This window comes from Pecten maximus, chromosome 4 (genome assembly GCF_902652985.1).
Source record: "Pecten maximus chromosome 4, xPecMax1.1, whole genome shotgun sequence".
Lineage (NCBI taxonomy): Eukaryota > Metazoa > Mollusca > Bivalvia > Pectinida > Pectinidae > Pecten > Pecten maximus.
In genome coordinates, this window is record NC_047018.1 from 4080929 (window position 1) to 4106977 (window position 26049).

General features: G+C 37.8%; 1 protein-coding gene across 1 annotated transcript in view; it reads right to left on the minus strand.

The window, feature by feature from the left end:
• LOC117325011 (solute carrier family 43 member 3-like) overlaps positions 1–23891 on the minus strand; it is a 39331-nt gene extending 15440 nt beyond the window's left edge. Inside the window, exons 1-5 of the mRNA XM_033880885.1 lie at positions 23133–23891; positions 20084–20130; positions 19835–19911; positions 6362–6454; positions 4859–5042 (exon numbers count right to left, since the gene is read on the minus strand). Of these exons, the coding sequence (XP_033736776.1) occupies positions 4859–5042; positions 6362–6454; positions 19835–19911; positions 20084–20130; positions 23133–23563 (832 nt within the window). The 5' untranslated portion in view covers positions 23564–23891. The remainder of the gene's footprint in view (positions 1–4858; positions 5043–6361; positions 6455–19834; positions 19912–20083; positions 20131–23132) is intronic.
• Positions 23892–26049: the final 2158 nt, after the last annotated feature.

A 26049-nucleotide genomic window follows, 5' to 3' on the forward strand; every position in this document is an offset into this window, starting at 1 on the left:
TATGGGTGATACAGACATTGACCAAGGGTACCTGGTTTATGGGTGATACAGACATTGACCACGGGTACCTGGTTTATGGGTGTGGTGTACATTGGCCACGGGTACCTGGTTTATGGGTGATGTAGACATTGACCACGGGTACCTGGTTTATGGGTACTGTAGACATTGACCATGGGTTCCTTGTTTATGGATATGGTGTACATTGACCACGGGTACCTGGTTTACTGTCATTATTTATGGATGTTGATTTTTCCGAGTTATGTACCACTGTTTCTCTGCTGTTACTGTTGTTAACAAAGCTTCCTAACGCAGCCACAAAGATATATATTTTTTACCCTTTAGGAGTTTGTCTGTCAAACCTATGCTATATAGATAAATGTATTAACTTGTATGCTAGTAGTGAGGATGTCCATGTTAGAGTATTACACCTGTTTTTATATGATTTAGATTTGGGTTAAAGCTATAATATATTGGTATTATCTTGTAGTCAGCACCCTGTAATATTCTCCAGGTCGGCATTCCTTTTGTCTAATCCCATGTTTTATACCCACGAGGTTCGTGTCGCGCCTTATATTGTTTCCTTTTCCCAAAAACGTCCTTCATCTTTTCCATCTCGTCCAAAACTACCTTGGTCTTTACAATGTACCTCCTGGTCCTTTATGAGATCGCGCCGGTCTGTATATTCTTATTCACCCGTTTCCCATCTACTTTCCTTATAATTCCGGGTAGTTTATATTTTTATTTATTCATTGACCTTTTACTTTTATTATATCTCCGTGTAGTTTATTTTTTATTATGTTGAGGATATCCGTATATATACTGTATATATATATATATATATATACATTGTATATATACATTGGTATCATTATATGTATACATTGTGGAGGACGTACAATCTTCCTCAGTATTGTCGGCATGATGTTACTTTGCTTGTTAACAACGACATGTTTCATTTCAATTGTTTATTTGTTGATTTGCTTTTTTTCATATTTGGAGAAAGATATTATATGCATATCATCTATGAACATTAAGGTATGTAGGGTTTTATGGTTGTGTGGCATACATTATAACATGAATTCCGTAAGTACTGCACACGAGTAAGACATACCAAATGTACCTGGCGGACACGTCAATGAGTGCTTGCAGTAACCTTGGCATGAGAAACGTGAATGACGTTCGCTGTAACAAGATAATGCCAGAACAAAAGGTGAAGAGTTCACCAGTCGCCCTCCGTACTATACGACCATGCACCCAGTGACTAACCTGGATGTTCAGTTATCTATATATATATATAGGTTTCTGTGATTTGTTACTTAACGATGGTCTATTTACAGAAACAAAGGTCTATATACAGAAACAATGGTCTATCTACAGAAACAAGGGTCTATCTACAGAAACAAGGGTCAAGCTACAGAAACACTGGACTATCTACAGAAACAAGGGTCTACCTACAGAAACAAGGGTCTATCCACAGAAACAAGGGTCTACCTACAGAAACAAGGGTATATCTACGGAAACAAGGGTCTATCTACAGAAACAAGGGTCTATCTACAGAAACAAGGGTCTATCTACAGAAACATGGGTCTACCTACAGAAACAAGGGTCTATCTACAGAAACAAGGGTCTACCTACAGAAACAGGGGTCTATCTACAGAAACAAGGGTCTATCTACAGAAACAATGGCCTATCTACAGAAACAAGGGTCTTTAGATGTACAGAAACAAGGGTTTATCTACAGAAACAAGAGTCTATCTACAGAAACAAGAGTCTATCTACAGAAACATAGGTCTATCTACAGAAACAAGGGTCTATCTACAGAAACAAGGGTCTATCCACAGAAACAAGGGTCTTTAGATGTACAGAAACAAGGGTCTATCTACAGAAACAAGGGTTTATCTACAGATACAAGGGTCTATCCACAGAAACAAGGGTCTATCTACAGAAACAAGGGTCTATCTACAGAAACAAGGGTCTATCAACAGAAACAAGGGTCTATCCACAGAAACAATGGTCTATCTACAGAAACAAGGGTCTATCTACAGAAACAAGGGTCTATCTACAGATACAAGGGTCTATCTACAGATACAAGGGTCTATCTACAGATACAAGGGTCTATCTACAGAAACAAGGGTCTAGCTACAGAAACAAGGGTCTATCTACAGAAACAAGGGTCTATCAATAGAAACAAGGGTCTTTCAACAGAAACAAGGGTCTATCTACAGAAACAAGGGTGTATCAACAGAAACAAGGGTCTATCTACAGAAACAAGGGTCTATCTACAGATACAAGGGTCTATCTACAGAAACAAGGGTCTATCTACAGATACAAGGGTCTATCTACAGATACAAGGGTCTATCTACAGAAACAAGGGTCTATCTACAGAAACAAGGGTCTATCTACAGAAACAAGGGTCTATCTACAGAAACAAGGGTCTATCTACAGAAACAAGGGTCTATCTACAGAAACAAGGGTCTATCTACAGAAACAAGGGTCTATCTACAGAAACAAGGGTCTATCTACAGAAACAAGGGTCTATCTACAGAAACAAGGGTCTATCTACAGATACAAGGGTCTATCTACAGAAACAAGGGTCTATCTACAGATACAAGGGTCTATCTACAGAAACAAGGGTCTATCTACAGAAACAAGGGTCTATCTACAGAAACAAGGGTCTATCTACAGAAACAAGGGTCTATCTACAGAAACAAGGGTCTATCTACAGAAACAAGGGTCTATCTACAGAAACAAGGGTCTATCTACAGAAACAAGGGTCTATCTACAGAAACAAGGGTCTATCTACAGAAACACTGGTCTATCTACAGAAACAAGGGTCTTCAGATGTACAGAAACAGGGGTCTGTCTACAGAAACAAGGGTCTATCTACAGAAACAAGGGTCTTTAGATGTACAGAAACAAGGGTCTATCTACAGAAACAAGGGTCTATCTACTACAGAAACAAGGGTCTATCAACAGAAACAAGGGTCTTTAGATGTACAGAAACAAGGGTCTATCTACAGAAACAAGGGTCTTTAGATGTACCGAAACAAGGGTCTATCTACAGAAACAAGGGTCTTTAGATGTACCGAAACAAGGGTCTATCTACAGAAACAAGGGTCTATCTACTACAGAAACAAGGGTCTATCTACAAAAACAAGGGTCTTTAGATGTACAGAAACAAGGGTCTATCTACAGAAACAAGGGTCTATCCACAGAAACAAGGGTCTTTAGATGTACAGAAGCAAGGGTATATCTACTACAGAAACAAGGGTCTATCTACAGAAACAAGGGTCTTTAGATGTACAGAAACAAGGGTCTATCTACAGAAACAAGGGTCTATCTACAGAAACAAGGGTCTATCCACAGAAACAAGGGTCTTTAGATGTACAGAAACAAGAATCTATCTACTACAGAAACAAGGGTCTATCTACAGAAACAAGGGTCTTTAGATGTACAGAAACAAGGGTCTATCTACAGATACAAGGGTATATCTACTACAGAAACAAGGGCCTATCTACAGAAACAAGGGTCTATCTACAGAAACAAGGGTCTTTCCACAGAAACAAGGGTCTATCTACAGAAACAAGGGTCTATCTACAGAAACAAAGGTCTATCTACAGAAACAAGGGTCTATCTACAGAAACAAGGGTCTATCTACAGAAACAAGGGTCTATCTACAGAAAGAAGGGTCTATCCACAGAAACAAGGGTCTATCCACAGAAACAGGGGTCTTTCCACAGAAACAAGGGTCTATCTACAGATACAAGGGTCTATCTAAAGAAACAAGGGTCTTTCCACAGAAACAAGGGTCTATATACAGATACAAGGGTCTATCTACAGAAACAAGGGTCTATCCACAGAAACAAGGGTCTATCTACAGAAACAATGGTCTATCTACAGAAACAAGGGTCTATCTACAGAAACAAGGGTCTTTAGATGTACAGAAACAAGGGTCTATCTACAGAAACAAGGGTCTATCTACTACAGAAACAAGGGTCTATCAACAGAAACAAGGGTCTATCTACAGAAACAAGGGTCTATCCACAGAAACAAGGGTCTATCTACAGAAACAAGAGTCTATCCACAGAAACAAGGGTCTATCTACAGAAACAGGGTCTATCTACAGAAACAAGGGTCTATCTACAGAAACAAGGGTCTATATACAGAAACAAGGGTCTATCTACAGAAACAAGGGTCTATATACAGAAACAAGGGTCTATCCACAGAAACAAGGGTCTATATACAAAACAAGGGTCTATCTACAGAAACAAGGGTCTTTAGATGTACAGAAACAAGGGTCTATCTATAGGAACAAGGGTCTATCTACAGAAACTAGGGTCTATCCACAGAAACAAGGGTCTATCTACAGAAACAAGGGTCTATATACAGAAATAAGGGTCTATCTACAGAAACAAGGGTCTATCTACAGAAACAAGGGTCTTTCTACAGAAACAAGGGTCTATCTACAGAAACAAGGATCTATATACAGAAACAAGGATCTATCCACAGAAACAAGGGTCTATATACAGAAACAAGGGTCTATCTACAGAAACAAGGGTCTTTAGATGTACAGAAACAAGGGTCTATCTACAGGAACAAGGGTCTATCTACTACAGAAACAAGGGTCTATCAACAGAAACAAGGGTCTATCTACAGAAACAAGGGTCTATCTACTACAGAAACAAGGGTCTATCTACTACAGAAACAAGGGAGCAGTTACCGATACTTTTCTCGTGGAATGGCTAGAAATATATTTGTGAAAGGTGTTTGCCGGACTTTACTGTCTTTGTTACAATTAGATTAACTTACCTTTTAACTCCGCTAAAATTCGGACCAATGTACAATTGGATTAACCTACCTTTTAACTCCGCTAAAAGCCGGCCGCTCTTGGTCTCGAGTTCGCATGACTTCCGGCGGATCTTCTGTTTAGTGATGTAGGACTTTGGAAGGAAGAGGATGGTACTGATGCTGAGCATGATGAGAGCGAGGCCAGCCAGACACACATAAAATATCCGGCGGGACATTCCATTCTCATTCGCAATCTAAAACATAGCAAAACTTTAACTGTTATATCAATGATAACTCGTATACTAAGAGGTGCTAATCCTGAAACTTCTTAACTAAACTCCATTTTAAACTGACAATGACAGTCCATTTTAAACTGAAGTTATCCTAAATGAAACATGTTCAAAAGAATACTTTGAAATATGCACCCGAACTTCAGTTTTGGGCGGAATACGCGTTTATCGCACACTGTGTGTCATATGTAAGGTAAAGAATGTGTATATACGTTTCATATGTAAGGTAAAGTATGTTTATATACGTTTCATATGTAAGGCAAAGAATGTTTATATACGTTTCATTTTGTCTTTCGTGTCGTTCCGTATATGTAAATGATCAAACAGTGTCTAATATATAGTATTTCACGCTCATTCTGGTACTAAGCCTGATACATCATATACCGCCTGCGCGTGACACATTGCTCACAAATCATGTTTAAGATGTTATCTACAGACTAATGAAAACAACTAACTTCACTCCACTTCAGTTGACAAGGAACAATAAAAATCACGTTCACTACTGTTAACTGTAAGCGTTGACAGCTGACCTATAAGACGATGATATATAATGTTATGTTTGTTCAGTGGTACGCATACAAAGATGCAACCCTTCCATGTTTGAAATACAACGGTTAAACAGAGTGATGTAAACCACGCAGATCATGAACCCCTTAAATGACAAACACCGTCAGGAACTTTACAATATATAAAACAGTATATATGAATCCACCGTCAGGAACTTTACAATACATATAACAGTTTATATGAATCCACCGTCAGTAACTTTACAATATATATAACAGTTTATATGAATCCACCGTCAGGAACTTTACAATATACATAACAGTTTATATGAACCCATCAAATGATCAACACCATCAGAAACTGTACAATACATATAACAGTATATGAATCTCCATTGTTCTAAGTTGTGATATATAGTTACAAAACAACATGGTATTTCGATAAGTGTTTATTGTTAAAAATTGGTCAAATCCAATAAGGGGTTTAATTTTGTTGTATACTTGAATGAACAATGTATTGGATTATATTATTATTATTCATATTAACTCCTAAAATATATAAACAGGTGCTTCTCAATACAACGGAATACAAAACCCCTGAACAAAAGACAACAGAGACCTCACCCCGACTCTACAGCCCCGATACCCGTGATATTTACTTTCATTAGTTGTTATGTGACCGATACCCGTGATATTTACCTTCATCAACTGTTGTACGACAGATACGTTCTGATATTTACCTTCATCAGTTGTGTGACCGATACCCGTGATATTTACCTTCATCAGTTGTTGTACGACAGACGAGGAGTCAAACAGGCCACAGTACAGCGCCACCACAGTGGACTGAAGGCGCGGGAACAAGTTTGCCACCTGCATCGAAAGTCGGGATATTGTTACCATAACACAATACGTTTTGATTTTTTTCTAGTAATATATTTATGCAGATTAAAAGTTTAATAGCCATAATAAAATCAATATATAACTGAGTACAAAGCACTGAATTCTATTGTCGATGTATGTAGCTGATAACAATTGTCAGATACAGAATTTTTGTACCTGTAAATACAAATGTTTACCTGTCTATATAAATGTTGTACCTGTCAATATAAATGTTGTACCTGTCAATATAAATATTGTACCTGTCAATATAAATGTTGTACCTGTCTATATAAATGTTGAACCTGTCTATATAAATGTTGTACCTGTCAATATAAATGTTGTACCTGTCAATATAAATGTTGTACCTGCCTATATAAATGTTGAACCTGTCTATATAAATGTTGTACCTGTCTATATAAATGTTGTACCTGTCAATATAAATATTGTACCTGTCAATATAAATGTTGTACCTGTCTATATAAATGTTGAACCTGTCTATATAAATGTTGTACCTGTCAATATAAATGTTGTACCTGTCAATATAAATGTTGTACCTGCCTATATAAATGTTGAACCTGTCTATATAAATGTTGTACCTGTCTATATAAATGTTGTACCTGTCAATACAACTGTTGTACCTGTCAATATAAATGATGTACCTGTCTATATAAATGTTGTACCTGTCTATATAAATGTTTACCTGTCAATATAAATGTTGTACCTGTCTATATAAATGTTGTACCTGTCTATATAAATGTTGTACCTGTCTATACAAATGTTGTACCTATCCATACAAATGTTGTACCTGTCTATACAAATGTTGTACCTGACTATACAAATGTTGTACCTGTCCATACAAATGTTCTACCTGACTATATAAATGTTGTACCTGTCTATATAAATGTTGTACCTGTTAAAGCAATTATTGTACCTGTCTATATAAATGTTGTACCTGTCTATATAAATGTTGAACCTGTCAATATAAATGTTGTACCTGTCTATATAAATGTTGTACCTGTCTATATGAATGTTGTACCTGTCTATATAAATGTTGCACATGTCTATACAAATGTTGTACCTGTTAATACAAATGTTTACCTGTGTATATAAAGGTTGTACCTGTCAATACAACTGTTGTACCTGTCTATATAAATGTTTACCTGTCAATATAAATGTTGTACCTGTCTATATAAATGTTGTACCTGTCTATATAAATGTTGTACCTGTCTATACAAATGTTGTACCTGACTATACAAATGTTGTACCTGTCCATACAAATGTTCTACCTGACTATATAAATGTTGTACCTGTCTATATAAATGTTGTACCTGTCTATATAAATGTTGTACCTGTCTATATAAATGTTCTACCTGTCAATACAACTGTTGTACCTGTCTATATAAATGTTGTACCTGTCAATACAAATGTTGTACCTGTCTATATAAATGTTGTACCTGTCAATACAAATGTTGTACCTGTCTATATAAATGTTGTACCTGTCAATATAAATGTTGTACCTGTCTATACAAATGTTTACCTGTCTATATAAATGTTGTACCTGTCAATACAACTGTTGTACCTATCCATACAAATGTTGTACCTGTCTATATAAATGTTGTACCTGTCTATATAAATGTTGTACCTGTCTATATAAATGTTGTACCTGTCTATATACACAACTGTAAATGTTGCACATGTCTATACAAATGTTGTACCTGTTAATACAAATGTTTACCTGTGTATATAAATGTTTACCTGTCAATATAAATGTTGTACCTGTCTATATAAATGTTGTACCTGTCTATATAAATGTTGTACCTGTCTATACAAATGTTGTACCTGACTATACAAATGTTGTACCTGTCCATACAAATGTTCTACCTGACTATATAAATGTTGTACCTGTCTATATAAATGTTGTACCTGTCAATATAAATGTTGTACCTGTCAATACAACTGTTGTACCTGTCTATATAAATGTTGTACCTGTCAATACAAATGTTGTACCTGTCTATATAAATGTTGTACCTGTCAATACAAATGTTGTACCTGTCTATATAAATGTTGTACCTGTCAATATAAATGTTGTACCTGTCTATACAAATATTTACCTGTCAATACCAATGTATTACGTTCTATCTGATAAGAAAATCTTGGAGATCATTTTAACCTTCGTCGGTAATGTTGATGTTGCAGTGTTATGTATTACAATTATGAACTACCTTTGTAATGAGGTTTTATTATCAACATAATTTGTTATTTACTGCTCGCCATAGTCGTTGAAGCTTTCATTTCCAAAAATGTAGAACATGTCCTGACGTTTTAATGTGAGGAAGACAGATGATGACATGGTAGCCATGACGTCGTATATGTATAATATTTGCCTGGCAGCGCAAAATGTACCAACACCGAATACTTATAAACGGTGCTTGTTTGTTTGCTTGTTTGTTTGTTTGTTTGTTTGCCGGGTGTGTCGGCCCGTGAACAACCAAGGTCATTTTCAGATGGGAACTATCCTTGTAGTAGTTGGTGACTACATACGGGAGGCCCGACGAATGCCATCCAGAACAATTAGGGTTAAGTGTTTTATCGTAGTACACATCACGAGATTACGTGGCCGACACTCCAACTGACCTATCGCGGCCCCTCCATGCCGACACTCCAACTGACCTATCGCGGCCACTCCATGCCGACACTCCAACTGACCTATCGCGGCCCCTCCATGCCGACACTCCAACTGACCAATCGTGGCCCCTCCATGCCGACACTCCAACTGACCTATCGCGGCCCCTCCATGCCGACACTCCGACTGAGCTATCGCGGCCCCTTCATAAACGTTGCGGATTGTATCGACATACAATTCTTACATGTTGTTATAACGCATTAACTTAAACTTGTGCTGATTATAAGTAAGATATTGTATTTACCTTAAGCATACGTGACTAGTGAAAAATGAACCACCAAGCATTTTTGTCCAAACAAGTCAATATTGTTAGACAGACTTTCAAGCTCTAACAGTGGCAAGGGGTTGAAAACAATGTGCTGTTTCCGACATGTTTTGATCACATAATTGTGTATAGGTGTATTATAATGTGTTGGTCGTAACGACTCAGTGATATTAGGCCAGTAGGCCAACACGTACAACCCGCATGCTCTGTGAGCACCTACCTCATGAGCATGTACCTAGGAACATGTATGCCTAGGTATATATATACAGAAATAGAAACAGGACAACTTGTACTAACTACGTACACACGTGCACGTGAATTGCACGTGAAGTATTTAGTAAAAATAAACTGCTTCATCGATAGAATGTAGAAAAGAAATGCAACAAGAAGAGTAATACGGTTATAATTCCATGTTAATGTTATACAGGAATGTGTTAGTGTGAGTCAATATAATAAAGAATATTGTTAGTGTGAGTCAATATGATAAAGGACATTGTTAGTGTGAGTCAATATAATAAAGGACATTGTTATTGTGAGTCAATATGATCAAGGACATCGTTATTGTGAGTCAATATAATAAAGGACATTGTTAGTGTGAGTCAATATAATAAAGGACATTGTTAGTGTGAGTCAATATAATAAAGGACATTGTTTGTGTGAGTAAGTATGATAAAGGACATTGTTATTGTGAGTCAATATGATCAAGGACATTGTTAGTGTGAGTCAATATAATAAAGGACATTGTTAGTGTGAGTCAGTATGATAAAGGACATTGTTAGTGTGAGTCAATATAATCAAGGGCATTGTGAGTGTGAGTCAATATAATCAAGGACATTGTGAGTGTGAGTCAATATAATAAAGGACATTGTTATTGTGAGTCAATATGATAAAGGACATCGTTATTGTGAGTCAATATAATAAAGGACATTGTTAGTGTGAGTCAATATAATAAAGGACATTGTTAGTGTGAGTCAGTATGATAAAGGACATTGTTATTGTGAGTCAATATGATAAAGGACATCGTTATTGTGAGTCAATATAATAAAGGACATTGTTAGTGTGAGTCAGTATGATAAAGGACATTGTTATTGTGAGTCAATATGATAAAGGACATCGTTATTGTGAGTCAATATAATAAAGGACATTGTTAGTGTGAGTCAATATAATAAAGGACATTGTTAGTGTGAGTCAATATGATAAAGGACATTGTCACGGAGAGACAATATGATACAGAACATTGTCACGAAAAGACAATATGATACAGAACATTGTCACGGAGAGACAATATGATACAGAACACTGTCACGGAGAGACAATATGATACAGAACACTGTCACGGAGAGACAATATGATACAGAACATTGTCACGGAGAGACAATATGATACAGAACATTGTCACGAAAAGACAATATGATACAGAACATTGTCACGAAAAGACAATATGATACAGAACATTGTCACGGAGAGACAATATGATACAGAACATTGTCACGGAGAGACAATATGATACAGAACATTGTCACGGAGAGACAATATGATACAGAACATTGTCACGGAGAGACAATATGATACAGAACATTGTCACGGAGAGACCATATGATACAGAACATTGTCACGGAGAGACAATATGATACAGAACATTGTCACGGAGAGACCATATGATACAGAACATTGTCACGAAAAGACAATATGATACAGAACACTGTCACGGAGAGACAATTTGATACAGAACATTGTCACGAAAAGACAATATGATACAGAACATTGTCACGGAGAGACAATATGATACAGAACATTGTCACGGAGAGACAATATGATACAGAACATTGTCACGGAGAGACAATATGATACAGAACATTGTCACGAAAAGACAATATGATACAGAACATTGTCACGAAAAGACAATATGATACAGAACATTGTCACGGAGAGACAATATGATACAGAACATTGTCACGGAGAGACCATATGATACAGAACACTGTCACGGAGAGACAATATGATACAGAACACTGTCACGGAGAGACAATATGATACAGAACATTGTCACGGAGAGACAATATGATACAGAACACTGTCACGGAGAGACAATATGATACAGAACACTGTCACGGAGAGACAATATGATACAGAACACTGTCAAGGAGAGACAATATGATACAGAACATTGTCACGGAGAGACAATATGATACAGAACATTGTCACGGAGAGACAATATGATACAGAACATTGTCACGGAGAGACAATATGATACAGAACACTGTCACGGAGAGACAATATGATACAGAATACTGTCACGGAGAGACAATATGATACATAACATTGTCACGGAGAGACAATATGATACAGAACATTGTCACGGAGAGACAATATGATACAGAACATTGTCACGGAGAGACCATATGCTACAGAACATTGTCACGGAGAGACAATATGATACAGAACGTTGTCACGGAGAGACAATATGATACAGAACATTGTCACGGAGAGACAATATGATACAGAACATTGTCACGGAGAGACAATATGATACAGAACATTGTCACGGAGAGACAATATGATACAGAACATTGTCACGGAGAGACAATATGATACAGAACATTGTCACGGAGAGACAATATGATACAGAACATTGTAAGTAGTAAAGTATGACTTGTGGATAAAAAACAAATCACGTAATAGAAATGAGTCATATATGGTATACGTCACCATATAACAGTACATTTAAGCATTGAAAGGTGCGCTTCATGTTGAATTTGCCTCTGTCCAGTTGGCATTCATATTGACTATGAATGCCAACTGAAAGCCGTTCAATGCTTATATTTACCATCTGTGATTTTTTATTTGTCGTGCGATTTTTTTTGAAATTTTCAAATTCAAATTTCAGTTGGCAGTTCATAAGCTGGTGAACTCGCAACTGAATTGGTAGGGTTATATAGTGGCAGTGCCATACAATGGTAAATATAGCTGTAACACCATATATGGTATAACGTCAATATATAACAGTTCATAGCTGTAACACCATATATGGTATACGTCACCATATAACAGTACATAGCTGTAACACCATATATGGTATAACGTCAATATATAACGGTTCATAGCTGTAACACCATATATGGTATACGTCACCATATAACAGTACATAGCTGTAACACCATATATGGTATAACGTCAATATATAACAGTTCAAAGCTGTAACACCATATATGGTATACGTCACCATAAAACAGTACATAGCTGTAACACCATATATGGTATACGTCACCATATAACAGTACACAGCTGATATTCGCGGTGTGTTAATGAGTAATGCATTTGTCCATGACCAGATGCTGTACGTGCTCGGCAATTATTTAAAAGGACATCACGTCATATGAATAATTGAATTAAAATTGTACCTTCGATCATTTTAAGCATGCACATCTATGAAATGTCAAAGCATACGCTTTCCTTAATTAACTACTAGCTATTATTTACATAAGTTTCGTTCCAATTTAGTTACATATTTGTCATTTATCCATAGCCAATCATACTATTATATTATTATATATACGTGATTTCAAATATTTCGGATATCAAGTTTAAGTCCAGGTTTATGTATCTAGATTGGGTTATAAGTGGTATATAGATTGTATCATCAGTGGTATATACATTGTGTCATCAGTGGTATATACAATGTGTCATCAGTGGTATATACAATGTGTCATCAGTGGTATATACAATGTGTCATCAGTGGTATATACAATGTGTCATCAGTGGTATATACATTGTGTCATCAGTGGTATATACATTGTGTCATCAGTGGTATATACATTGTATCATAAGTGGTATATATATTGTGTCATCAGTGGTATATACATTGTGTCATCAGTGGTATATACAATGTGTCATCAGTGGTATATATATTGTGTCATCAGTGGTATTTACAATGTGTCATCAGTGGTATATACATTGTGTCATCAGTGGTATATACATTGTGTCATCAGTGGTATATACATTGTGTCATCAGTGGTATATATATTGTGTCATCAGTGGTATATACAATGTTTCATCAGTGGTATATACAATGTGTCATCAGTGGTATATACAATGTGTCATCAGTGGTATATACAATGTGTCATCAGTGGTATATACAATGTGTCATCAGTAGTATATACAATGTGTCATCAGTGGTATATACATTGTGTCATCAGTGGTATATACAATGTGTCATCAGTGGTATATACATTGTGTCATCAGTGGTATATACATTGTGTCATCAGTGGTATATACATTGTGTCATCAGTGGTATATACAATGTGTCATCAGTGGTATATACAATGTGTCATCAGTGGTATATACAATGTGTCATCAGTGGTATATACATTGTGTCATCAGTGGTATATACATTGTGCCATCAGTGGTATATACATTGTGTCATCAGTGGTATATACAATGTGTCATCAGTGGTATATACAATGTGTCATCAGTGGTATATACAATGTGTCATCAGTGGTATATACATTGTGTCATCAGTGGTATATACAATGTGTCATCAGTGGTATATACATTGTGTCATCAGTGGTATATACATTGTGTCATCAGTGGTATATACATTGTGTCATCAGTGGTATATACAATGTGTCATCAGTGGTATATACAATGTGTCATCAGTGGTATATACATTGTGTCATCAGTGGTATATACATTGTGTCATCAGTGGTATATACATTGTGCCATCAGTGGTATATACATTGTGTCATCAGTGGTATATACATTGTGTCATCAGTGGTATATACATTGTGTCATCAGTGGTATATGCAATGTGTCATCAGTGGTATATACATTGTGTCATCAGTGGTATATGCATTGTGTCATCAGTGGTATATACAATGTGTCATCAGTGGTATATACAATGTGTCATCAGTGGTATATACAATGTGTTATCAGTGGTATATACATTGTGTCCTCAGTGGTATATACAATGTGTCATCAGTGGTATATACAATGTGTCATCAGTGGTATATACATTGTGCCATCAGTGGTATATACAATGTGTCATCAGTGGTATATACAATGTGTCATCAGTGGTATATACAATGTGTCATCAGTGGTATATACAATGTGCCATCAGTGGTATATACAATGTGTCATCAGTGGTATATACATTGTGTCATCAGTGGTATATAGATTGTGTCATCAGTGGTATATACAATGTGTCATCAGTGGTATATACAATGTGTCATCAGTGGTATATACAATCTGTCATCAGTGGTATATACAATGTGTCATCAGTGGTATATACAATGTGTCATCAGTGGTATATACAATGTGTCATCAGTGGTATATACAATGTGTCATCAGTGGTATATACAATGTGTCATCAGTGGTATATACATTGTGTCATCAGTGGTATATACATTGTGTCATCAGTGGTATATACATTGTGTCCTCAGTGGTATATACAATGTGTCATCAGTGGTATATACAATGTGTCATCAGTGGTATATACATTGTGTCATCAGTGGTATATACAATGTGTTATCAGTGGTATATACATTGTGCCATCAGTGGTATATACAATGTGTCATCAGTGGTATATACAATGTGTCATCAGTGGTATATACATTGTGTCATCAGTGGTATATACAATGTGTTATCAGTGGTATATACATTGTCTCATCAGTGGTATATACATTGTGTCATCAGTGGTATATACAATGTTTCATCAGTGGTATATACAATGTGTCATCAGTGGTATATACAATGTGTTATCAGTGGTATATACATTGTGTCCTCAGTGGTATATACAATGTGTCATCAGTGGTATATACAATGTGTCATCAGTGGTATATACATTGTGCCATCAGTGGTATATACAATGTGTCATCAGTGGTATATACAATGTGTCATCAGTGGTATATACATTGTGTCATCAGTGGTATATACAATGTGTCATCAGTGGTATATACATTGTGTCATCAGTGGTATATACATTGTGTCATCAGTGGTATATACATTGTGTCCTCAGTGGTATATACAATGTGTCATCAGTGGTATATACAATGTGTCATCAGTGGTATATACATTGTGTCATCAGTGGTATATACAATGTTTCATCAGTGGTGTATACAATGTGTCATCAATGGTATATACATTGTGTCATCAGTGGTATATACATTGTTTTATCATAGTTATCCAGATTGTGTCATCAGAATCGTGATATCGAGAACAAGCCCTTAAAAGCAGGGATGCTTCTGTCGACAAATCGTAAATGTTAGGTGTCTCTAGTGTTAACATATAGCCGTCTATACAAAGATAAACGTGAGGTGTCTCTAGTGTTAACATATAGCCGTCTATACAAAGATAAACGTGAGGTGTCTCTAGTGTTAACATATAGCCGTCTATACAAAGATAAACGTGAGGTGTCTCTAGTGTTAACATATAGCCGTCTATACAAAGATAAACGGGAGGTGTCTCTAGTGTCAACATATAGCCGTCTATACAAAGATAAACGTGAGGTGTCTCCAGTGTTAACATATAGCCGTCTATACAAAGATAAACGGGAGGTGTCTCTAGTGTTAACATATAGCCGTCTATACAAAGATAAACGTGAGGTGTCTCTAGTGTTAACATATAGCCGTCTATACAAAGATAAACGGGAGGTGTCTCTAGTGTCAACATATAGCCGTCTATACAAAGATAAACGGGAGGTGTCTCTAGTGTCAACATATAGCCGTCTATACAAAGATAAACGGGAGGTGTCTCTAGTGTTAACATATAGCCGTCTATACAAAGATAAACGTGAGGTGTCTCTAGTGTTAACATATAGCCGTCTATACAAAGATAAACGGGATGTGTCTCTAGTGTCAACATATAGCCGTCTATACAAAGATAAACGTGAGGTGTCTCTAGTGTTAACATATAGCCGTCTATACAAAGATAAGCGGTAGGTGTCTTTAGTGTTAACATATAGCCGTCTATACAAAGATAAACGTGAGGTGTCTCTAGTGTCAACATATAGCCGTCTATACAAAGATAAACGTGAGGTGTCTCTAGTGTTAACATATAGCCGTCTATACAAAGATAAACGGTAGGTGTCTTTAGTGTTAACATATAGCCGTCTATACAAAGATAAACGTAAGGTGTCTCTAGTGTCAACATATAGCCGTCTATACAAAGATAAACGTGAAGTGTCTCTAGTGTTAACATATAGCCGTCTATACACAGATAAACGTGAAGTGTCTCTAGTGTTAACATATAGCCGTCTATGCAAAGATAAACGGGAGGTGTCTCTAGTGTTAACATATAGCCGTCTATACAAAGATAAACGGGAGGTGTCTCTAGTGTTAACATATAGCCGTCTATACAAAGATAAACGGGAGGTGTCTCTAGTGTTAACATATAGCCGTCTATACAAAGATAAACGGGAGGTATCTCTAGTGTTAACATATAGCCGTCTATACAAAGATAAACGTGAGGTGTCTCTAGTGTTAACATATAGCCGTCTATACAAAGATAAACGTGAGATGTCTCTAGTGTTAACATATAGCCGTCTATACAAAGATAAACGTGAGGTGTCTCTAGTGTTAACATATAGCCGTCTATACAAAGATAAACGTGAGATATCTCTAGTGTTAACATATAGCCGTCTATACAAAGATAAACGAGAGGTGTCTCTAGTGTTAACATAGAGCCGTCTATACAAATATAAACGGGAGGTGTCTCTAGTGTTAACATATAGCCGTCTATACAAAGATAAACGGGAGGTGTCTCTAGTGTTAACATATAGCCGTCTATACAAATATAAACGGGAGGTGTCTCTAGTGTTAACATATAGCCGTCTATACAAAGATAAACGGGAGGTGTATCTAGTGTTAACATATAGCCGTCTATACAAATATAAACGGGAGGTGTCTCTAGTGTTAACATATAGCCGTCTATACAAAGATAAACGGGAGGTGTCTCTAGTGTTAACATATAGCCGTCTATACAAAGATAAACGGTAGGTGTCTCTAGTGTTAACATATAGCCGTCTATACAAATATAAACGTGAGGTGTCTCTAGTGTTAACATATAGCCGTCTATACAAAGATAAACGGGAGGTGTCTCTAGTGTTAACATATAGCCGTCTATACAAATATAAACGGGAGGTGTCTCTAGTGTTAACATATAGCCGTCTATACAAAGATAAACGGGAGGTGTATCTAGTGTTAACATATAGCCGTCTATACAAATGTAAACGGGAGGTGTCTCTAGTGTTAACATATAGCCGTCTATACAAAGATAAACGGGAGGTGTCTCTAGTGTTAACATATAGCCGTCTATACAAATATAAACGTGAAGTGTCTCTAGTGTTAACATATAGCCGTCTATATAAAGATAAACGGGAGGTGTCTCTAGTGTTAACATATAGCCGTCTATATAAAGATAAACGTGAAGTGTCTCTAGTGTTAACATATAGCGATCTATACAAAGATAAACGTGAGGTGTCTCCAGTGTTAACATATAGCCGTCTATACAAAGATAAACGGGATATGTCTCTAGTGTTAACATATAGCCGTCTATACAAAGATAAACGTGAGGTGTCTCTAGTGTCAACATATAGCCGTCTATACAAAGATAAACGGGAGGTGTCTCTAGTGTTAACATATAGCCGTCTATACAAAGATAAACGGGAGGTGTCTCTAGTGTTAACATATAGCCGTCTATACAAAGATAAACGTGAGGTGTCTCTAGTGTTAACATATAGCCGTCTATACAAATATAAACGTGAGGTGTCTCTAGTGTTAACATATAGCCGTCTATACAAAGATAAACGGGAGGTGTCTCTAGTGTTAACATATAGCCGTCTATATAAAGATAAACGTGAGGTGTCTCTAGTGTTAACATATAGCCGTCTATACAAAGATAAACGTGAGGTGTCTCTAGTGTTAACATATAGCCGTCTATACAAAGATAAACGGGAGGTATCTCTAGTGTTAACATATAGCCGTCTATACAAAGATAAACGGGAGGTATCTCTAGTGTTAACATATAGCCGTCTATACAAAGATAAACGTGAGGTGTCTCTAGTGTTAACATATAGCCGTCTATATAAAGATAAACGGGAGGTGTCTCTAGTGTTAACATATAGCCGTCTATATAAAGATAAACGGGAGGTGTCTCTAGTGTTAACATATAGCCGTCTATACAAAGATAAACGTGAGGTGTCTCTAGTGTTAACATATAGCCGTCTATACAAAGATAAACGGGAGGTGTCTCTAGTGTTAACATATAGCCGTCTATACAAAGATAAACGGGAGGTATCTCTAGTGTTAACATATAGCCGTCTATACAAAGATAAACGGGAGGTATCTCTAGTGTTAACATATAGCCGTCTATACAAAGATAAACGTGAGGTGTCTCTAGTGTTAACATATAGCCGTCTATACAAAGATAAACGGGAGGTGTCTCTAGTGTTAACATATAGCCGTCTATATAAAGATAAACGGGAGGTGTCTCTAGTGTTAACATATAGCCGTCTATACAAAGATAAACGTGAGGTGTCTCTAGTGTTAACATATAGCCGTCTATACAAAGATAAACGGGAGGTATCTCTAGTGTTAACATATAGCCGTCTATACAAAGATAAACGGGAGGTATCTCTAGTGTTAACATATAGCCGTCTATACAAAGATAAACGTGAGGTGTCTCTAGTGTTAACATATGGCCGTCTATATAAAGATAAACGGGAGGTGTCTCTAGTGTTAACATATAGCCGTCTATATAAAGATAAACGGGAGGTGTCTCTAGTGTTAACATATAGCCGTCTATACAAAGATAAACGTGAGATATCTCTAGTGTTAACATATAGCCGTCTATACAAAGATAAACGTGAGGTGTCTCTAGTGTTAACATATAGCCGTCTATACAAATATAACTGTGAGGTGTCTCTAGTGTTAACATATAGCCGTCTATACAAAGATAAACGTGAGGTGTCTCTAGTGTTACCATATAGCCGTCTATACAAAGATAAACGTGAGATGTCTCTAGTGTTAACATATAGCCGTCTATACAAAGATAAACGGGAGGTGTCTCTAGTGTTAACATATAGCGATCTATACAAAGATAAACGTGAGGTGTCTCTAGTGTTAACATATAGCCGTCTATACAAATATAAAAGTCGAAATGTCAACCTGATTCAATAATTATAAAAATAGTAACATGAAGTTAAAAGGTTTAGTTGACTTGCACAATCGGAATTAAAGTTGGCAAAACAATTCCCAACGGACCTCGATCCATCTTCTAAGAACCATTTCAACCCATTAAGACTTATAACCATAAGTAAACCCACATATTCCTGTTTTTCCGTGTTTCTCACTGTTTGTTTTACGTTGTGTCTGTACCACAGTTCCGTGACATTACAGTTTATATCATTATCAAACAAGTGGTTAATTACCTGTATGTTCGTCGCAAATATGACCAATCCTGAGACAGCAATACTACATAGCCCTGGACACAGTAACCACGGAACGTCTGACAATACAAAATAGTCCGGGTTAGTGAAGATATCATATAAACTTTACTTCCAAAACACAAAAATATATCAGTTTATGTTCAGTGTATATTTTGTTGTCGGGAAAATAGAAAAAATTGAATCAAATGTAACAGGACTTAGCCTTTGTTAAAAAGTAAACTATGTACATACCTTTAGTCGCGAATGCCACGCACAACGCCCCGAACACAAACATAAACCTAAATAATAAACAACAAACATTAGGAAATGAACCAGATATGGGCCTATGTCTCCAATGATGTACAACAAAAGAGGTAATTAAAGAGATTCTACAACCTGAACAACATCAGCAAACAAAGACATGTTATCATCAATTATAAGTGATAAATCCTCACAACAGTCAGACTCAGACGCGGGTTGGTGATTCGACGGACACCAATAGACACGGTCAAATAAGAAGAGGTGTTTATACGGACACAGACAGGAAAGGTCAATTGAAGACATGTGTAAAGATGGACACCAATAGCCAAAGTCAAATTGGGACGGGTGTCTAGAGGGACACCAAAAGGCAATGTCAGATGGGGACGGGTGCCTACATGGACACCAAAAGGCAAGGTTAGACGCGGACGGTGTCACGTTCAAATTACGGCGGGTGTCTAGAGGGACACAAACAGTTATGGTCAAATTACGGCGGGTGTCTAGAGGGACACAAACAGTTATGGTCAAATTATGGCGGGTGTCTAGAGGGACACAAACAGTTATGGTAAAATTACGACGGGTGTCTAGAGGGACACAAACAGTTATGGTAAAATTACGACGGGTGTCTAGAGGGACACAAACAGTTATGCTAATATTATGACGTGTCTAGAGGGACACAAACAGTCAGGGTCATATAAGGATGAGTGTCTACAAGGACACCAACAGCCAAGATCAAATGAGAACGAGTGACAAGGCGACACCAACAGTCACTGTTATATGAAGACGGTGTCAAGGGGCACCAATAGAAGAAGGGTTATAGAAGGAGAGGCATCTACAGGGACACCAATAGTCATGGTTATATGAAGACGGATGTCTAGGTGGACACCAACAGCCAAAGTCATCTAAGGGATGGTTGTCTAGTGGGACACCAACAACCTCCGTCCAATAAGGACGGATGTCTAGAGTGACGCCAACAGTCACGGTCAAATGAGATTGGGTGTCTAGAATGGCGCCACAGTCACGTTCAAATGAGATGGGGTGTCTAGAATGGCGCCACAGTCACGGTCAAATGAGAACGGGTGTCTAGAATGGCGCCACAGTCACGGTAAAATGAGAACAGGTGTCTAGAATGGCGCCACAGTCACGGTCAAATGAGAACGGGTACCTAATGTACATAACATGATATCTGATGATGTTACCGACCCCTATTGTACATAACATACCACGTGATGATGTTACTGACCCCTACTGTACAGTACATACCACGTGATGATGTTACCGACCCCTATTGTACATAACATACCACGTGATGATGTTACTGATCCCTATTGTACATAACATACCACGTGATGATGTTACTGATCCCTATTGTACATAACATACCACGTGATGATGTTACTGACCCCTACTGTACATAACATACCACGTGATGATGTTACTGACCCCTACTGTACATAACATACCACGTGATGATGTTATTGACCCCTACTGTACATACCATACCACGTGATGATGTTACTAACCCCTACTGTATATAACATACCACGTGATGATGTTACTGACCCTACTGAATAAAAAAAACCACGTGATGATGTTACTGGCCCCTACTGTACATTACATACCACGTGATGGTGTTACTGACCCCTACTGTACATAACATACCACGTGATGGTGTTACTGACCCATACTGTACATAACATACCACGTGATGATGTTACTGATCGGTACTGTACATAACATACCACGTGATGATGTTACTGACCCCTACTGTACATAACATACCACGTGATGATGTTACTGATCCCTACTGTACATTACATACCACGTGATGATGTTACTGACCCCTACTGTACATAACATACCACGTGATGATGTTACTGGCCCCTAATGTACATAACATACCACGTGATGATGTTACTGATCCCTACTGTACATAACATACCATGTGATGATGTTACTGACCCCTACTGTACATAACATACCACGTGATGATGTTACTTACCCCTACTGTATATAACATACCACGTGATGATGTTACTGACCCCTACTGTATATAACATACCACGTGATGATGTTACTGGCCCCTACTGTACATTACATACCACGTGATGATGTTACTGACCCCTATTGTACATAACATACCACGTGATGATGTTACTGACCCCTACTGTACAGTATATACCAAGTGATGATGTTACTGACCCCTACTGTACATTACATACCACGTGATGATGTTACTGACCCCTACTGTACATAACATACCACGTGATGGTGTTACTGACCCCTACTGTATATAACATACCACGTGATGATGTTACTGACCCCTACTGTACATTACATACCATGTGATGATGTTACTAACCCCTACTGTACATAACATACCACGTGATGATGTTACTGACCCCTACTGTACAGTAACATACCACGTGATGATGTTACTGACCCCTACTGTATATAACATACCACGTGATGATGTTACTGACCCCTACTGTACATAACATACCACGTGATGATGTTACTGACCCCTACTGTACATAACATACCACGTGATGATGTTACTGGCCCCTACTGTACATAACATACCACGTGATGATGTTACTGACCCCTACTGTATATTACATACCACGTGATGATGTTACTGGCCCCTACTGTACATAACATACCACGTGATGATGTTACTGACCCTATTTTACAATACATGTTCATTCCACGTGATGATTTTTTCCGACCCATATACTTTCTTCACATGATATACCACATGAAATATTATTTACCCAAACGCACTGATATGTAAAAAAAATATCCCGCCACATGTGTTTTATCACAATTAATTTGATGACATACGAGACTGATATTGACTGACGTATGTACAATAATATATATAGCCATACCCGATTAACCTTGGCTATTGACCTGGAATATACAACAAAGACAACCTGTTTTGCACTCTGGTCAACTGATTCCGTGTGACTTCAACACCTGGTGTATAGATTATACACCTGTTTATGTCCGTTATTAACATATCATATATCTGTATACTTACGTGAATATGTGTCTAGTGACCTGTGTTCCTAACCGGGTGGTCAGCTCCCCCAAAAACGCCATTGACAGATACATGAATGCGACTGCCACTGAAAACCAAAGGTTCAACTTGGATTCCTGTTGGGGACAAGTGGGAACTGTGTCTGTGACCTTATCGTGGTCACTTTCCCATTGTCTTGGAGGATCTGAAGGGTCATCATGGGTACCAAGTGTCAAAAGTCCGTCCTGTTGGACGTTCTCTACAGAAGTATTTGTAGTGTTGTATGACAGTTCAGCAGGTGTTATGACACTTAAACATGCCTCGTAATAAAAACCTTCCTCTTTTAAGACAAATACCAGTGATCCCCAGCCGTATATAATTCCTCCAAAGAAGAGAATCTCTATGGCACACCACACAGCACATAGTACTCTGCACCTGATGTAAAGCTTCATATCGCTAGGGCGGGTATGAACTGTGTGCACATATTACCAAACAGCTGACTGAACGGTGTGTTTTGATGTGTGTTTTATGTGTATACATACATATATATATATATATACCTTCCAGTACATCGACGACTATCTAATACACTACGTGTTCCGTGGCTTACAAACATATAGCTTCCGCTTTGTCAACCGGCCGATTTCAGTGGACTTAGCTGGTTAACTGACATGGTTGAAGGAATTCTCTAGAACATTCATGTCGTTGGATTGAATAGCGAATGTGTAAGTGTATTGATCTACGGTACAACCCCTATAGTCCTGTAGATACTTTAAAGGATGCAGGTTGATTTTTTTCTCCGTTCTGTGTATGTTTATCATATGAGAGCGATACCTGTGCGCTCCACTTCACTTGATGCAGACAAAACAAACGGTTCAACCATGCTACGTGCTTAAATGCGTAAATATTTGAAAAGGTGAATTCATTTTCCATATTTGAATAGGTGAATTCATTTACCCAAAACAATTCAAAGATTAAGAGATATCAAAATAACGGGGAAACTGTTCAGTGACTCGACCGATAGTCACCTGACCCCCCGTATAGAATCAGGGGCTTGATACGCTCCTATGACCACGAATGAAAAGTCTGAACTCTAAATAAAACACTTATGATAATATGTGATCTAGGCGTTAACAAGTATATTAACCCCTAAATCATTTATCATTACACACTGTAGGTGATCGAGACGTTATTTACCCTTAAATAACATAAGTAATCGAGGAGCTAAAAACTGATTTAACCCCTTCATGACTTAAAAGGGTCCAACCTATACATCAGTTACTATTATGATCGATCGAGGGGATAATAAGTGATTTAACGCCTAAATCACGTACAAGGGTCCGACCTCTAGATCAGTTATAAGGGTCCGACCTCTAAATCACTTATAAGGGTCCGACCTCAAAATCACTTACAAGGGTCGACCTCTAAATCACTTACAAGGGTCCGACCTCTAAATTACTTTAAGGGTCCGACCTCTAAATCACGTACAAGGGTCCGACCTCTAAATCAGTTATAAGGGTCCGACCTCTAAATCAGTTATAAGGGTCCGACCTCTAAATCACTTATAAGGGTCCAACCTCTAGATCAGTTATAAGGGTCCGACCTCTAAATCACTTATAAGGGTCCGACCTCTAAATCACTTATAAGGGTCCGACCTCTAGATCACTTATAAGGGTCCGACCTCTAGATCACTTATAAGGGTCCGACCTCTAGATCACTTATAAGGGTCCGACCTCTAAATCACTTATAAGGGTCCGACCTCTCAATCACTTATAACGGTCCGACCTCTAATCACTTACAAGGGTCCGACCTCTAAATCAGTTATAAGGGTCCGACCTCTAAATCACTTATAAGGGTCCGACCTCTAAGTCACTTATAAGGGTCCGACCTCTAGATCAGTTATAAGGGTACGACCTCTAAATCACTTATAAGGGTACGACCTCTAAATCACTTACAAGGGTCCGACCTCTAGATCACTTATAAGGGTCCGACCTCTAAAACACTTATAAGGGTCCAACCTCTAAATCTCTTACAAGGGTCCGACCTCTTAATCACTTATAAGGGTTCGACCTCTAGATCAGTTATAAGGGTCCGACCTCTAAATCACTTATAAGGGTCCGACCTCTAAATCACTTACAAGGGTCCAACCTCTAAATCACTTATAAGGGTTCGACCTCTAAATCACTTATAAGGGTTCGACCTCTAAATCACTTATAAGGGTTCGACCTCTCAATCACTTATAAGGGTCCGACCTCTAAATCACTTACAAGGGTCCGACCTCTAAATCACTTACAAGGGTCCGACCTCTAAATCACTTATAAGGGTTCGACCTCTAGATCACTTATTAGGGTCCGACCTCTAAATCACTTACAAGGGTCCGACCTCTAAATCACTTATCAGGGTCCGACCTCTAAATCACTTGCAAGGGTCCGACCTCTAAATCACTTATAAGAGTTCGACCTCTAAATCACTTATAAGGGTCCGACCTCTAAATCACTTATAAGGGTCCGACCTCTAAATCACTTACAAGGGTCCGACCTCTAAATCACTTACAAGGCTCCGACCTCTAAATCACTTATAAGGGTTCGACCTCTAGATCACTTATTAGGGTCCGACCTATAAATCACTTACAAGGGTCCGACCTCTAAATCACTTATAAGGGTCCGACCTCTAAATCACTTGCAAGGGTCCGACCTCTAAATCACTTATAAGAGTTCGACCTCTAAATCACTTATAAGGGTCCGACCTCTAAATCACTTACAAGAGTCCGACCTCTAAATCACTTATAAGGGTCTGACATCTAGATCACTTATAAGGGTCCGACCTCTAAATCACTTATAAGGGTCCGACCTCTAAATCACTTAAAAGGGTCCGACCTCTACATCACTTAAAAGGATCAGACCTCTAAATCACTATAAGGGTCCGACCTCTAAATCAC